Source organism: Triturus cristatus, chromosome 9 (genome assembly GCF_964204655.1).
Source record: "Triturus cristatus chromosome 9, aTriCri1.1, whole genome shotgun sequence".
Lineage (NCBI taxonomy): Eukaryota > Metazoa > Chordata > Amphibia > Caudata > Salamandridae > Triturus > Triturus cristatus.
The window spans coordinates 1,211,620,839-1,211,635,529 of NC_140592.1; the positions used below are offsets into that span (position 1 = coordinate 1,211,620,839).

Below are 14,691 nucleotides of genomic sequence, written 5' to 3' on the forward strand. Positions count from 1 at the left end.
GATATGTTGTTCCTAAGCCGAGACTGGACTAAACCAGTTGTTTGTCCCAAAATCAAACAACAAAATATTGTACTTCCAAAATATTGGCTACCACAATATTGGAAAAGGCAAGTATATAAGCTAAGTATAGATTTAGTGATCTACGCTCCACGTCTACGTACCTTGAACATATTTACATTGTCAAGCTATACAGATGTAGAGTTAAGAACAATACATGTTTACTTACCTAAGTTAATAGTAGTTGATATTCACAGGGTGGCATTTAAAACTCTGACTAAACCCCATGGCCCAGTTTTGTTTAAATATTCGAACATTTCAAGGCGTCATCTGGTGTAGAGAAAAAACACAGTTCTCTTTAACCAGTCTGCATCGCTAACAATCTCCAAGAATAGGAATTCCAGAATGGTGCTTCGTTTGATGACGTCTGCTTAGACTTTAAGGGGGACTGTGACCCCTTTAAAGAGAGAGACCCTTAATGACAGTCAAAGGAAATGTACACAAAGTATTGCATTAGGATGACGCAAAGGCAAGATTAATGGTGACCTGGAGGACTGTCTCTCCATACGTCACACCTCTGCAACGTGCAAAACGCAACCCCAAAGCTTTCCTTGAGTTTCTTATCGCTCACGGCCAGGTTTGATGAAACTGCATAACAGGCACGTTCTCGCCAAAGGCAAGGAGACAACTTATTCTCATTAGCAATAAAATCTGTAACACTTGGTGGCAGGAAAGGTTTCAAGATATATATATATAAATGGCTGCCAGGAAATGAAGAGTGAAATTGTTCGGAATTTGTGAACATCTACTAGGATGCACTGGCACAACTATAGTGATTAATACCTGGTAAATAGTATGCAAGGTCCCTTCATGCCTCAACCCGTGCGATGACTAAAACCTGAAATATGCAAAAAGAACAATTGATGGACAGAATGTTGAACAATGTCAAATATTCACCCCAGTACAGAAATCTGGACCTAAATGTCAATGTCAATGTCAAATCATTTGTAAAGCGCACAGCTGCCCCAGCGAAGGGGCATCCCGGCGCTAACAGCAGAATCCAAGAGGAGTCAGGTTAGACCAAGGGAAAAAGAAAAGTTTTGATAGCCTTTCGGAAGGATATCAAACAATCTAGGCTGCGGATCTGCAAGGGAAGGGAGTTCCACAGCTTAGCGGCAAGAAGACGAAAGGACCTGCCCCCAGCTCTAGCTCGCTTAACTCGGGGGACAGTAGCCAGGATCAGTTCGGACGAGCGCAATATGCGGGCAGGGACATAAGGAGTAATCAGGGCCGACAGGATCTCAGGAGTAGAAAACTTTAACATTTTAAAGGTGAGGCATAAAGTCTTGAATTCGACCCTTTTTGAAATAGGGAGCCAATGGAGGCGGCGTACGGCACCCGTACCAGAGCATGTTCTTGAGAGTCCAAGTAGGACTCGTGCGGCTGTGTTCTGGACACGCTGCAGACGGTTCAATTCCGCTTTATTGGCGCCTAGCAACAAGGAATTCGCATAATCAAGTCTAGATAGAACGGTAGCCTGGACTATTAATTGACGTGTCGTTGAATTGAAAAACCCAAGAATTGGCCTCAGACCCCGTAAAAGACCAAAGCAGGTGCCCGCAATTTTCTTGGTGTGATCTTGGAAACCCAGGGTAGAATCCATCTTTTTTTGCTCCACATGCCATTCCAGTTTAAACCCAGCCATAAGCAACCCAGTCTTGACCCTGTTCCCCATGGGAACAGTCCAGCCCAAACTGCCAGGCCAGGTCCTCCCGAAACCAGTCCCAGGATGCCTGTTTCCGGTCCAGGGATGATCTGGCTTGGCAGTTCGGGCTGGACTGCTCCCATGAGGACCAGGGTCAAGACTGATTTGCCCATGGCTGGGTCCAAACTGGGGTGGCAAAATGAGCTAAAGAACGATGATGGATTAAGCCCAAATTTGCGACTGGGGGTGAGTGTCTGAAAAGTTTAAGCACACCGTCCATCGTCTACTTGTGTTTGCTTAAAACCCGAAATAGGCTTTTGTAATTGTAATTGCATTTATATAATACTTACTACTCCTGACAAGGCATTGAAGCAATTTACACCGGTAAGCACGCTGCTCCGGAACCCAAGGTTAGTGGTTAGTCCAGTATTATTGGTTATTGTTGACTACTGGGATTAGTCTTGTGTGCCCAAGATGCCAATCCATGCATTCACTCCAGTTCCTTGCGTTGATTAACTTAATAGAAGTTATTTGTGACCATTAGTGGGAGACGTGCTACACATGCACATGCATATGGTGAAGGGATTATTAGGTGAGTGACAGAAGAATAGGTATTGTTAGGTTGCAGGCTCTTAAATTAGATTCAAAGCAGTTTTTCCAAAAATAAATGCAGCAAAACGAAATTACTTAATTTTCACGAAACTCAGAAATACAATTAGCACACAGTTCTATCCCTCGGCAGCCTACCTTGAGACAAACGGCGTGGCTGGGTGACTTCCTGTCCGTTGATCGCGCACTGCGCCCCCTGGAGGGGCCGTAGAGTCACCGCCCCACTCGTGTTTTCTATAACGCAGTGGTCTCGCTCAATCCACTGACCTGGCAAAACTAAACACAGCTCTTATTGGTAAATGCCTGCACATAGTAAGATCTGGGCAAAATGCGGCCATGCAAATAATTATGTATTTATTTATTGGCGCCAAATAGACAGCTTTTATTTAACCAATTTCATTTAGTTACGTACCATTTCCAGTGTACTTTAACGGGATATGACCTGAGTAAGGTGAAATAAGCTTTAATCGACAACCATCTATTAAAGTTGGTATTTCTTAACTCATGAGGGTTCTCCAGAGATGAACCCGTCAGTGACACCTGTTTCTCTGCAGACTGGATAGGTTTGTCAGCCCCAAGCACCTCACTTTTATGGATCCTCGTGTGGAATGATGAGCAACCACATCTTCTCTCACTCCAAGGTCAATATTTCTGATCTCATTTTCTCTTGTGATCAATGATAAAAAAGACCCTTTGGTGCTCAATTTATTTTTCTATCTAATAAAATCCATAAAAAGTAGAGGACTCCCCAGAGTTTGCCAGCATCTGTACTGATATAATCTGTAATATCCTTACACTGTTTTAAGAGGTCGAGAGAGATTTACAAAGCTATGTTTCTTATAAATATTTTTTTAAAATGATTTCCATAAAAGCAATAAACAACCTTAGAGATGGACAATTACGATGGACATCAAATGCACAATTATTTCTGAGCATTTCATAACTTTGCGTCTTCTCATCGCATGTGCCATGATATAGTTGGCTAAAATATTCATATGGCCTTTCAAGTTGCTATATTATTTTTGGTTGTCTAAGGTTTTACAACTTTACAGTGTATCCATGGTGGTATTTCCTCAGGGGGGAGTGGAAATTTTTGAGCAGTGTGCGCCATGCCTCCAGGAGTTGGTCATCTCTTCTAGTAAGTGTCACGCGGATTTCTTCTGCCACCCCCCATTCTCGCGCATCCCGTAGCCAGCCATCTACTGCTGAGCTGTTATGACGCAGCCAGTGCATGGCCAGTCTCCAGCCTTCGTATGTACATTAGAGTTGGAAAAGCCAAGCTAGGCTTAAGCATGGCTCGGCTTAAGCTCGGCCCTTGTCCGATGGGGAGTGGCAAGCCAAAGCCAAGCCAAAGCCAAGCCAAGCAGCCCAGGCACTGCCCTACAGTAGTTTTAAAAGACAAAACCCCTAGAAGCATGAAAGCTGAATATCTAAAAAGGTGCTTTTCTGCTGTGCATGTTTGCAGCCGAGCGGGGCTGCAACTCACGTGTCTGACTGAAGACCTACAGAAGTCAGGGCCCTCTTTGTTTTGATAATCAGTGTAATTCCTCTCATTTAGGTACTGACCCTGATCCCTCTTTACTGTTTGCTAAGGCAGTGAAGTCAGTGAAAGTAACAGAAACATAGTCTCCTGTCTCCCCTTACACTGAACTGTGTATTCATCTCAAGAAAGACATTTTGATATTTTATACATATATCTTCTCTGAATTAATTCACTTATTATATTGTATTTATTGTACTAATTTAGGCCATATAATAAATTAACACAAATCAATGTTCGTTTGTGGTAAAATGGAAAGAGCAGGAGATGTTCGTCCATTGGCTGAACTGGGTTAAAATCCTGGCTTCTCTACTTGACTAAATTGTGTGATCCTACGGAAATCACTTTACTACAGGCCTAAGACCACTTTGAAGAAATTCAGTGCACAATGTGTGCTGTATAAAAACCTCACTTGCGTGGGGTCTAATAGACGATAACACTGCTGCACATACAGCAACATTGGCCATATATAGTGTGCATGACAAAGTGACGTCTCTCTTTGTACATTCATGGGAATGTCTTCAGGGCCCCTGAGGTGGGGAAATGTTCATGTATAAAAAACATTAAATTTAACAGATTTCAATGCTGTGAGACATTCGAATATACTAAACCGAAGCACAATCGTTCAAGAAATAACCATTTTAAAGTGCATGATATTTTTACATGACATTTGCTGTATTATTGACCCAAGGCTCAGCTCTCCCTATGAATTTCCTGGCTCACCCACCTCTAATGTTCATTGTGGAGAAAAACAAAAACCCCTTAAACAAACTATGGAACTAAGCATGTAATACGGTTTCGTCACTGGTGTCAGACAAACAGCATGAAGTAGTCAGAATATTTCTTGCATTTTCTCGTTGTGCTCCATGCTGCCAGGTTTAATACTCATAAGCATTATAGGTGGACTGTATTGATTTGATCAACATCTTTGCTAAAATCAATAAAGGTGCAATGAAGTGGTGGGGCATTCTTATGCAAGGCCTGACTGGTCAGTAGTAACAGGACCACTGAATTGTGTAGAGTGGAAAGAACATTTCTAACAAGTCTGGGAAGAGAGTAATATTCGACTAGAATGAAGTCAAGCCGTCAAATCCGCCAGTAGAACCCTTACAAAAATGTTTGTTGCAGAACTGATCAGAGAGAGCAGACGATGGCTAGGAAGACCAGAGAAGTATACCACTGGGACGACAGTAGCCCTCTTCCAAATTTGTAGAAGGCCCGGCTCCAGGGTCTTTTCAGGCGTTACAAATCTTTACTTAGGAGGTCAAGAGGAACATATAAACAAGCACTTAGATATGCAACTCAAGCAAAAACAAAAAACTTACATATGCAACATAAGTAAAAACTAAATATTCTCTGTAAGCACCATAACTCTGGGATGCAGCTTCTAAATATCATTTATGGACACTGTTGTAGTGCCTTGAGTCTTCACACTGTGGTCAGGGGGCGAAGAGCATGAAAAAAGAGCTAGAAATACAATCTCATAATCAAAACCAATGTGTCAACAAGAAATCACCCCAGGACCTAAAGTAAGGTGTAAGAAATCAGGATACTCAGTGACCCCAAGAGATAAACGTCACAAACCAAGATAGGTTACACAATAAATAATTCAACATTTTAACTCCCGTTGCAAGAATTAAGAAATCCCTGGGCTGCCCTTAGATGCAAAAAAAAACAAAACATCTTGCCCCCCTGTTTCACTCACAGGCTCACTGGAAACAACAATAGGGAGGCCTTAAGTCCCTTTGAATTAAGTCCTTCCTAATTTTCTCAAATCTGGCCACATGTGTATTTTTACTCGCTTCCTGTAAGGCTTCGGTCTTATCGCTGCTTCCAAGAGTATTGTTGCTCTAAAGCTAGGATTCACAAAGTCCACCAGAACAGTTCCAGAGCCCTTCTCTGCCCCTCGTAGCCCCTTTGTCAAGAGCCTAATGACCCTATTGGGCTCTATCTGAAAGCCGGAGCCAGCATCCACGGCCTCCTTCTGCAACTGTATTATTGACACTTCAAGTCTTTAGATTCACCAGTAGGCGACAGACTTACGACCTAAGAGTGGAGCTTTCACCTAATTTTCCAGGAACTCCCTTCTTGACTCCTGTTAAACAAGGAGGTGACAACACTAAGCTAAAAATATTTCCTCAGGCCCGCTTCTTCTTTCTGGCCTGAAACCCCTGTCTTCAGATCCAAAACCAGTTGATCTGACCTCCCCAAAGCTTCTTAATTATAATCCACTTTCTTCTCATAATCTCCACCATGCTATCCAAAGATATCTTTTTTAGGTCGAGCCTAGGCAGCGCGCATGCGCTGTCTGCAAGCTCTGTTGTTATCTCCTCTATCAGCTTTTGGCATGCCCATGAATTGCCATGTGTTCGTTGTTGAGCCATTTTGAAATACAGGGGTTTTTATTGGTGCATTGGGTCTGATTCTCCAACCTTTGCGTGCTTGGGTCACGCTCAGGCGATTTCACTCATTGTTTGCTTGTGTTGGCCATCCTAATACGTCCGTGGTTCCTCCTGTTCATCCTGATCTACCTTTTTATTTTGTAGGCTATCAACATCGTTTTAGGCTTTCAGGCCGTTTCACGGAGCCATGCCCTGTTCGGCACCTGCAAAGTGACAATTTATGTCAGGTGGCTGTTGAGCTATGCCAATAGCTCTAACTCAAAAAAATGCGAGACCTACTGCATTTCTACTGCTTGTTTTAAAATGTCTTGGTTACTTTGCAGCAAGACTTGAGCACGGACATCATTGCCAGCTCTCCCTGGAATAAGCCTGAGCCAGAGGCAGAACCCACCTCCAACTCAGGCCCCTCATGACATTCCTTGATGGACTCTGCTTTCAGCCTGAAGAAGTCTTTCTTCTCTCTTTGAGGCTTTAATTTCAATTATTTTGGGGGCATTTTCTCAATGGGTCAATCCGCCCCTAAATCAAGATAAGGAATCAAATGTTTCCGCTGGGTCAGGAGGGGCACCCTAGGCTAGAAAGATGTGCTCATCACACTGTGGAAGAGGCCACCACTCCAGACCTTTGCCACACTACAACAAATATGGTGCTGACCGGAGCATTGGTACACCAAGGTGCTCCAAAAGGTGCTCCAAAGGCCTCCTCCGCCAAGACCAACTGGACTCCAGCTAATGCACAGTCCTTCTGGTCTGGTCGCTTTCGACTTCTCATAAACATGGCCTGTGTAGGGGAAAGAGGACACCTCTGACTTTTCAGGTTAAGCGCAGGCCCCCAATCACGGAAGGTGGATTCCGACCCGATGGACCAGCCCCATGATGCTAGGATCTAGGACTCTTGGAGCTAGGGTCAAGGGAAGGGAACTTCGCCGGAGCCCACAGGAGAGCTGCAGACGTACTATTGTAATAGCACTCATCGGCTCGCAACTTGATTATTGTAATTAGTCTACATAGATGTTCACTCCTTGTTAATCAGTCAACTTACAAATTCATTTCCCCCCTTTTGGTAGCGGCTGCCTTGGTTTCAGCTGCACCAACTCGCTTTTGAAATCATTACACTGTCTCCCCATACAGGCTTGCACACATTTTAAGGCACTAAAGATTGTTCACAGCTCTATCTAGAGAAAGATCCCGAAATGCATCTGAAATCGCCTCCTTAGACACACCCAATTGAAACACTTTGCACTGCTTATCGCAAGCCTTTGCACATCCCTAGATTCGCAGGACCCGCGTACCCTGCCGTGCTTTTTGTAGCACAGCCTGTCACTTTGGAATTCTCCTCCCTTACTTCTTACAACCACTATTTCTCTTCTACAGCTCCTAAACAGTCCAAACATACTGCTTTTTTTCAGTATTTTCCATACCTTTTTTCCGCATTGATTCCTATTAAAGTCTAAGGACCAGCGTGAAGAGACCCCATGGGTGGTAGAGCACTTTAGAAGAACCTACTAGTATAACGTAACATAACTGGGCTATATGGTTACTAATGAAGATGGGCACCCTAACAACGCTGCCTGTATCCGCCACAATCATTCACAAGGGGCCACACAGAATGCCACTACATGGATGGAATCTACCAGATCTAGCAGTTTCCATAAACTTCTATTCCAATACTTTATTAAAAACATCAGTGCTTCCATTCACACAAGCCACCTTAATTCACATGCATTTTAGGAATATGCTCTTCTGTTCATCTGAGAGCCCGCAGCCGTCTGCAAACAATCGCAGTCGATGCACCTGAGGCAATGAGTGGATGGGACCCGAACCGCAAATCCTTTTCGGCTCAATGCTTTGAACCCAGAAAAAGTGCAACTAAGCGCTTTGTCTTTCTTACTAGCAAGTCGGGTGTTTCACAACTGAATCTCTGATAGCTACCAACATAAAGAGAGCAATAGGTATTTTGAGGAAACCTAAAAAAATCTAAGATTCTCTCAAAGTAACCACTGAGCCAGGGTCCTTTCAATACAGAACAGAGAACAACCCTGTGATGAATTGCACAAGCACCAAGACACCCTTAACCTATGCGTGCCAAGATGTCCCGGTACCTCTCCCCAGGGTTCCAATTTCTGGGATCTCCCTCCTTACGCTTCCAGAATTCCAGTTTCTCCAAGAATCAGATCACTGTTTCCTTTACCTCAAACCTTCCCTTGTACTTTTTATGGTGTTGCTAGACCACTCTTCCGCATCTCGCATCACTTTTGCTAAGACAGCTTTCTTATTTTCCACCAACTCCCTGATCAGTCACTAACGACACGCAACTACTCTGCTATCGTAGGCACTGTGTATCGGCACACCTGGCAGACGTAAAATAATATTATTTGCTTACACTAGCCGACACTCAGAAGCTGTTCTGCTTTTAAATTTTCCCAGATTTAAATCAAAGTTTTTAGCTTGTAACTTATTTACAATTATAAAGATAAGGCCAATAGGCATTCTGGACAAAACTGAGGTATTTGAATTCCTTTTAGATGTCCCCTCACTTTCTCTTGCCTACTGCATCTCGTTATTTAGACATGCAAGTCAAGGACATTAAGTTGCCTTGTGCAAGTGCCTAATGCCATATTTGAAACTTCAATAAAACTAACTATCAACGCTGCTACAACACAATCTGGCCAATTTCAACAGCGCTGCAGGTAAAGACTCAGGGACCAGTTTTGGCTTCTGAATTTGTAGCTGTGGCTGATGGCGTTTACTTACCAATATCCTGGTCTTGGTCAGAATCCTTTCTTCCAATCTTGGTGGAGCCTTCCTACATTCAAAACAAAAGTTAGGCGCAAAGTAAGACAGTCACATGTTAGAAAGTTTTAATTTATGGCAAGTAAATAACTCATGATATTAACGTGCATACAGTAAACAGATTAGTTTAGCTTTATTTTGGAAATGACCATATTTGTACTTGCCTATTGTTTAGGGGCGTGCGAAACTCACATAATTTGCTGTAAAGTAATTACGCAAAATTACTGCACAATTTTGTGTAATTACGCAAAATGCATCTTGCACTAAAAAAATTATCTAATTTTCCTCTTTCTGCCATCTTTTCCCTATACATATTTCACCAGGTGCTAGACTGTGAAATCATCACAGGGAAAACAAGCATTAGAAATGCAGTAGGTATCGCATTTTTTTGAGTTAGAGCTATTGGCATAGCTCAACAGCTACCAGACAGAAATTGCCACTTTGCAGGTGCCGAATAGAGCATTGCACCGTAAAATGGCCTGAAAGCCTAAAACGATGTTGATGGCCTCCAAAACAAAAAGGCATATCAGGATGACTAGGAGGAACCGTGGACGTATTGAGATGGCCAATACAAGCAAACAATGAGTGAAATCGCCTGGGCATGACCCAAGCACACAAAGGCGGGAGAATCAGACCCAATGCACCAATAAAAACCCTGTATTTCTAAATGGCACAACAACAAACACATGGCAATTCATGGGCATGCCAAAAGCCGATAGTGGAAATAACAACAGGTCTCGCAGACAACGCATGGGCGCTGCCTAGGCTCGACCTAAAAATCACGGCTGTGTGGTATTACTACACAACTTAGAATAGTCGTATGGGCATAAACAGTGCTTCACTTGATTCGAATATATCAGACTTAATTGTAATGAGGACCCATGAGGGAGGTTCTATAGTCTTTGTCACACATAGGACAGCTGCACCAACAGTTGTGTTGCAATATACAAATTACTGTTTACCACTACAAAGGAGCCACTTTGGACCCTAAATCTATACATCACTCACACTGCATCCAGTAAACATGTGTCCTCTAGGAGCGAAAAGATAATGTGATATATTATATGATCTCCATCAGCAGCTTCTAACAGAGTCAGGTGCCTTCATGTTGTTGTTTTTGGCCTTTGATAAACTGTTGGTCCCTGTGGCGATGCACCTCTGATTTGTTTGATGTGTTACAGTCTTCAGTTATGCACTCAAAGCACTTATAGAAACTCGTGGCCTGGAAATTCAGGCTGAACTGTTATTACTGGAAGAGAACCAAAGCTGATTTGCATAGGGGTGTAATCTGTTTGAAGTAGACCAGTGGTCAAAACACGATGGCACAGCCCTGAGTGATTACCAGGGACTGAGATTAATTCCACTAACTACTTTTTTGTTTTTCTAAGTGAGATGCCCTAAGTGCGACAGGTGTGCCTAGACACGGGTCCTTTGCTGCCATATCATCCAACCTGCACCTCACTGATGAGGCCCAGTAGGCTGACAACAGTCTGGGGTGGCTTGTGCTCCCATTGAGAGTGGGCCTTGCAGTTCCTATTGGAGCAGGACCAAGACTGATTTGCACATGGTTGGTCTCTGTCTGGAGACTAACCCTAAGTGGGGCGGTTATGTCCAGGCACACTGTCTCACGGGAACTAAGCTATACCTCGCAGATGAGCCCATAACTAGGGAGACACCAGCCCTGGGTTGCTTGTGTTCCGGTGAAGGGAGGACTCGGCCTGGCAATTCGGGCTGCACTGTTCCCATTGGAGAATAGTCAAGACTGACTTGCATATGGCTGGGTCCAAACTGAGGTGGCGTTGTGTGCAAAATAACGATGGACTGGGAAGTGGCACGAGTGATTATCAGTGAATGAGATTAATTCACGCATTCCATCCATCACTTTTTTTACACTTTAGTTATGTATTTTTTGTATACTTTGGCAGACTTCAGGCAATGGCCATCCACCCACATGTCCAGTTACACTCCGGTTCTAAATAAAGTCCAGGCACTCCCATCCACCCACTTGACCAATACCACTCATGCTCTCAGCAAACCTCAGGCATTCCCATTCAACCCACCTGGCCAACCACACCCATACTCTTGGAAGACTTCAGGAATGTCCATCCACCCACATGGCCCAATCACACTCCATCTCTAAACAAAGTCCAAGCGCTCCCATCCACCCACCTGGCCAATCACACTCATGCTCTCAGTAGACTTCAGGAATGCCCATCCACCAATATGATCTTTTATGCACGCTATCTGCCATGCCTCACCTATGCACTCCATCAATCTGTTTGTTTGTTGCCAGGGGAAAACTTAAGTTATTCACTCCTCTACACAGAAACAGACACTGCATGGCACTGACACCTAGGAGAGCCAACAGGTGCATGCACTTATGCCTTTCGCTGTATAGATAATGACATTGGTTCCAGTGACCTAGTGCACTCACTCTCTAGGGAGGGTCCTCTACACATGCAACCGGTCCTCAACAGTAGATTAAAACCAAGGATGAACCAATGATTCGTAGTATGCATCTATCAGTCAATGCAGGAGTGTGGCTGCCCCTTGCTTCTAGCCATCACCATTGATGAAAGTGTCACAGAGTGTGAGAGATCACAAGTGGTGCAAACACAAGATGAAGACTAACGCAGTATGGAAGGGGCAAAGTCTATTGCCAATTCATAGGCAGGATGTTTACAGTCCGTAAGGTAAGAGCACAGAACTCAGGATATCCTTGGACAATTGGGAACAAGTACCACTAAACCATCTACCAGCAAATACGCTTAATACCATCAAACCAAACCTAGCACAAGTGTGAAAACTGAGAGATTGTTGATGTTATTGTGAACATGTTGAGATGTTGGATTAGTTGTTTAATGCTGTTTTAAAGGTTGATACCATAGTAAGAAAAGTCAAGTGAAGTAAAGAAAAAATTAGTCTGCAAGTAAGTGACACAACACCAAGAGAGACCTTGCATATTTTTACAACCCAAAGCACAGATGATAAGTATTAGAACACATTGAAATAAACAGTTTATTGAACGCCAACATCTTTAAGGTAAAAGGATCACCCAAATTTACCTTTGCACCAAACAGATAGCAGAGTCTAAAGAAGGAGAAGCACTGAGAAAGGAAAAGCAGCTTCAAGGAGCTAGGAGAAAGGAATAGAAGGAAAAGGGTTAGTGCCAATGGAGAGTGGGTTATAGAGGATGTTTGAAATGAGTTCATAGTTACGACAAGAGATATGTTGGAATATGGTCCTTCTTTACGGATGTTTGTTTGTCAACATCCTCCAGTTTTACGCATGCAACATAAAAATACATCATTTTAAAAACACCAATTTGAAGCTTTTTTCGACCAGCACATGAAAAAGAAGGAAGAAATCCTGGACCCAGGATAAGAAGCGACTGCTGCGCCATGATTTAACCCCACTGCCCCTGACTCCCACTGGACAGTGCTACAATGGCTGCTAATTCAATGCTGGAAATACATGTTGTCTGGAGGGAAGGGGAAAGCAGCAGCCATCTTGTACTGCGAGCTCAGGACAAAAACATGGAATAATACAACAATGGTTAATGCTGCTGGACAAAATTGGAGTGTTTGTCATACAAAGAGGCAGTTATGGTGTAGATGACACAAACTACAGAAGCAAGCGTGTGGAAATGGAAAGCTGTAAAGTAGAATCCTACTAATTTCTGGATGTGATGGGCAATTCAACAGTGTGTTGCTGAGACTGACATGACGGTGGGGAAATCATCGTTTACAACGCTGCCATCACATCGCGTTACTGTTACAACGCGGTCGTTACAACGACTGCATTCTTAGAACGCGATACCTTTACATCGCAAATCATTAGATCAACTTGCTGTAGGGGGTGCTCTAACATAAGGAATAGTATAATTTACTATTCCAACACCTTCCCTACTGTTGCGCAGGCTAGAGTTGGAATAGTAAGTTATACTATTCCAAAGTCCAGTGCGCCCACAACAGCAAGTCGATCTAATGACTTGCGATGTAAAGGTATCGCGTTCTAACAACGCGGTCGTTGTAACAACTGCGTTGTAATAGAACGCGATGTGATGGCATACGTTGTAACATGCTATAGTCCGTGGACCCCAAGATGGATATTCAGGGTAATTTGTAAAAAAGGTCACAGGTTTTTGGGACAGTGTCTCCCAAAATCCTCCTTGATAGGCTTCGCAAGGAAATGACTCAGGTGGGGCAACATGTCCCCTTGGGCTTACAGACTCACCACAAAGACGCTGAGCGCTGATACTAACAGTGGCGGAACACTGATAGTGTTCCTGTAGTCTATGGAAAAGAGGGACAGAGTTCAGTGGGAGACAATCAAACAGATGTTGATGTTCTGGAGAGACATGCATCTCTTATTGGTTCAGGATTTTCAGTACAAAAATGTTTACCAGGATAAGAACCCTTAAAAGTCTGAAATTTTCTACACACGAATGAGTAAACCTATGAGAGTAACTTCCATACTTGTAAAATTTTGTTATTTATGATTCCTGGCTAATGTTGTTTTAATATTTGCTTAATTTATTTATTTGTTCCTGCCTAATATAGCTTGGACTAGAACTATGCAGTGGCAGATCAGAGAACACCAGTGTTACACTGGTGAACAGGATGGGGAAAAAACTGAATAAGTATCGTGTGCAACATGAGTAGGTTGGTTTAGCAAATATTTTGGTATTTAACAATTTCCCTTTAAAATTATATATATAAAGTCAAATATACAATAATACTACCTAGCCAGGCACACTTTAAGTTATTGACATATGTGCGTGTAACTTTATGAATATAGGTATAGTCACCTAAGATATACATGACCATAAATACAAAAAAGATCAACAAGAGTTAATGCCACAACCTTTTCCGAGACATTTACTTACCATTCTTACACCGAGACAACAAGCAGGAACATGCAGTGTCATTTAGTAATCTGTCCTACATTGACCTCAAATCCCTAATGTTACTAACACTATCCTCCTGCCTAGAGATGAAAAATACTGTGTGACAGAAAAGGGCTAACGTATTTTGAGATGCAACTCTATTTGTTGTTGTCAGTATGTACATCTTATGGTGATTTAATGAACTGTGGAAATTGGCTCAGACCTACTGTATGGTTTTGTCCCAAAGGGCATATGGCGTATGTTGTCACTGGTATGATCCTCTTATTCTGACATAGATAGAAATTGTCTCAGACGTACCGTATCAATCATACACCGAAGTGTCGTTAATAATTACATCGATTTGACCTCATCTTGGGGAGACGTTTTTAATTTCACAGACGTTATTAATTTCACAGATTAAGAAATACTACCACAGAATAAAAAAGAATATTTAACTGACATAGCAGTCTTACCCTGAGATAATACAGCACCACGCCCGTGCTAAGGATGTCGTCGTCCACTGTTATCAAATGCGGGACGCTGGAGTCGATGGTCACCCCAGCTTTGCCCTTGTTGATGTCCACGTTGTATTCTGCAGTGATCGTGTCCCTGTCTGACCACTTATCTGTCCAGTCTTTTGTTAGCTGCTCAATCTAGCGGAAGATCACAAGAACAGGGTGCTTTTACGTTCCACTTATTTACTATAAAAATCATGGAAGGAAATCACTGACAACTGGCCACAATAACAACCTGACTTC

The 14,691-nt window shown here is 42.9% G+C and overlaps 1 protein-coding gene across 2 annotated transcripts in view; it reads right to left on the bottom strand.

Annotated features, from left to right (window-relative positions):
- The window catches only part of STARD9 (StAR related lipid transfer domain containing 9), a 460,180-nt gene that overhangs the window by 119,283 nt on the left and 326,206 nt on the right, over positions 1 to 14,691 (bottom strand). For both annotated transcript variants that reach the window (XM_085627236.1, XM_085627235.1), the window contains exons 16-18: positions 14,407 to 14,586; positions 9,007 to 9,058; positions 2,450 to 2,587 (exon numbers count right to left, since the gene is read on the bottom strand). In XM_085627236.1, coding sequence (XP_085483362.1) covers positions 2,450 to 2,587; positions 9,007 to 9,058; positions 14,407 to 14,586 — 370 coding nt within the window. The remainder of the gene's footprint in view (positions 1 to 2,449; positions 2,588 to 9,006; positions 9,059 to 14,406; positions 14,587 to 14,691) is intronic.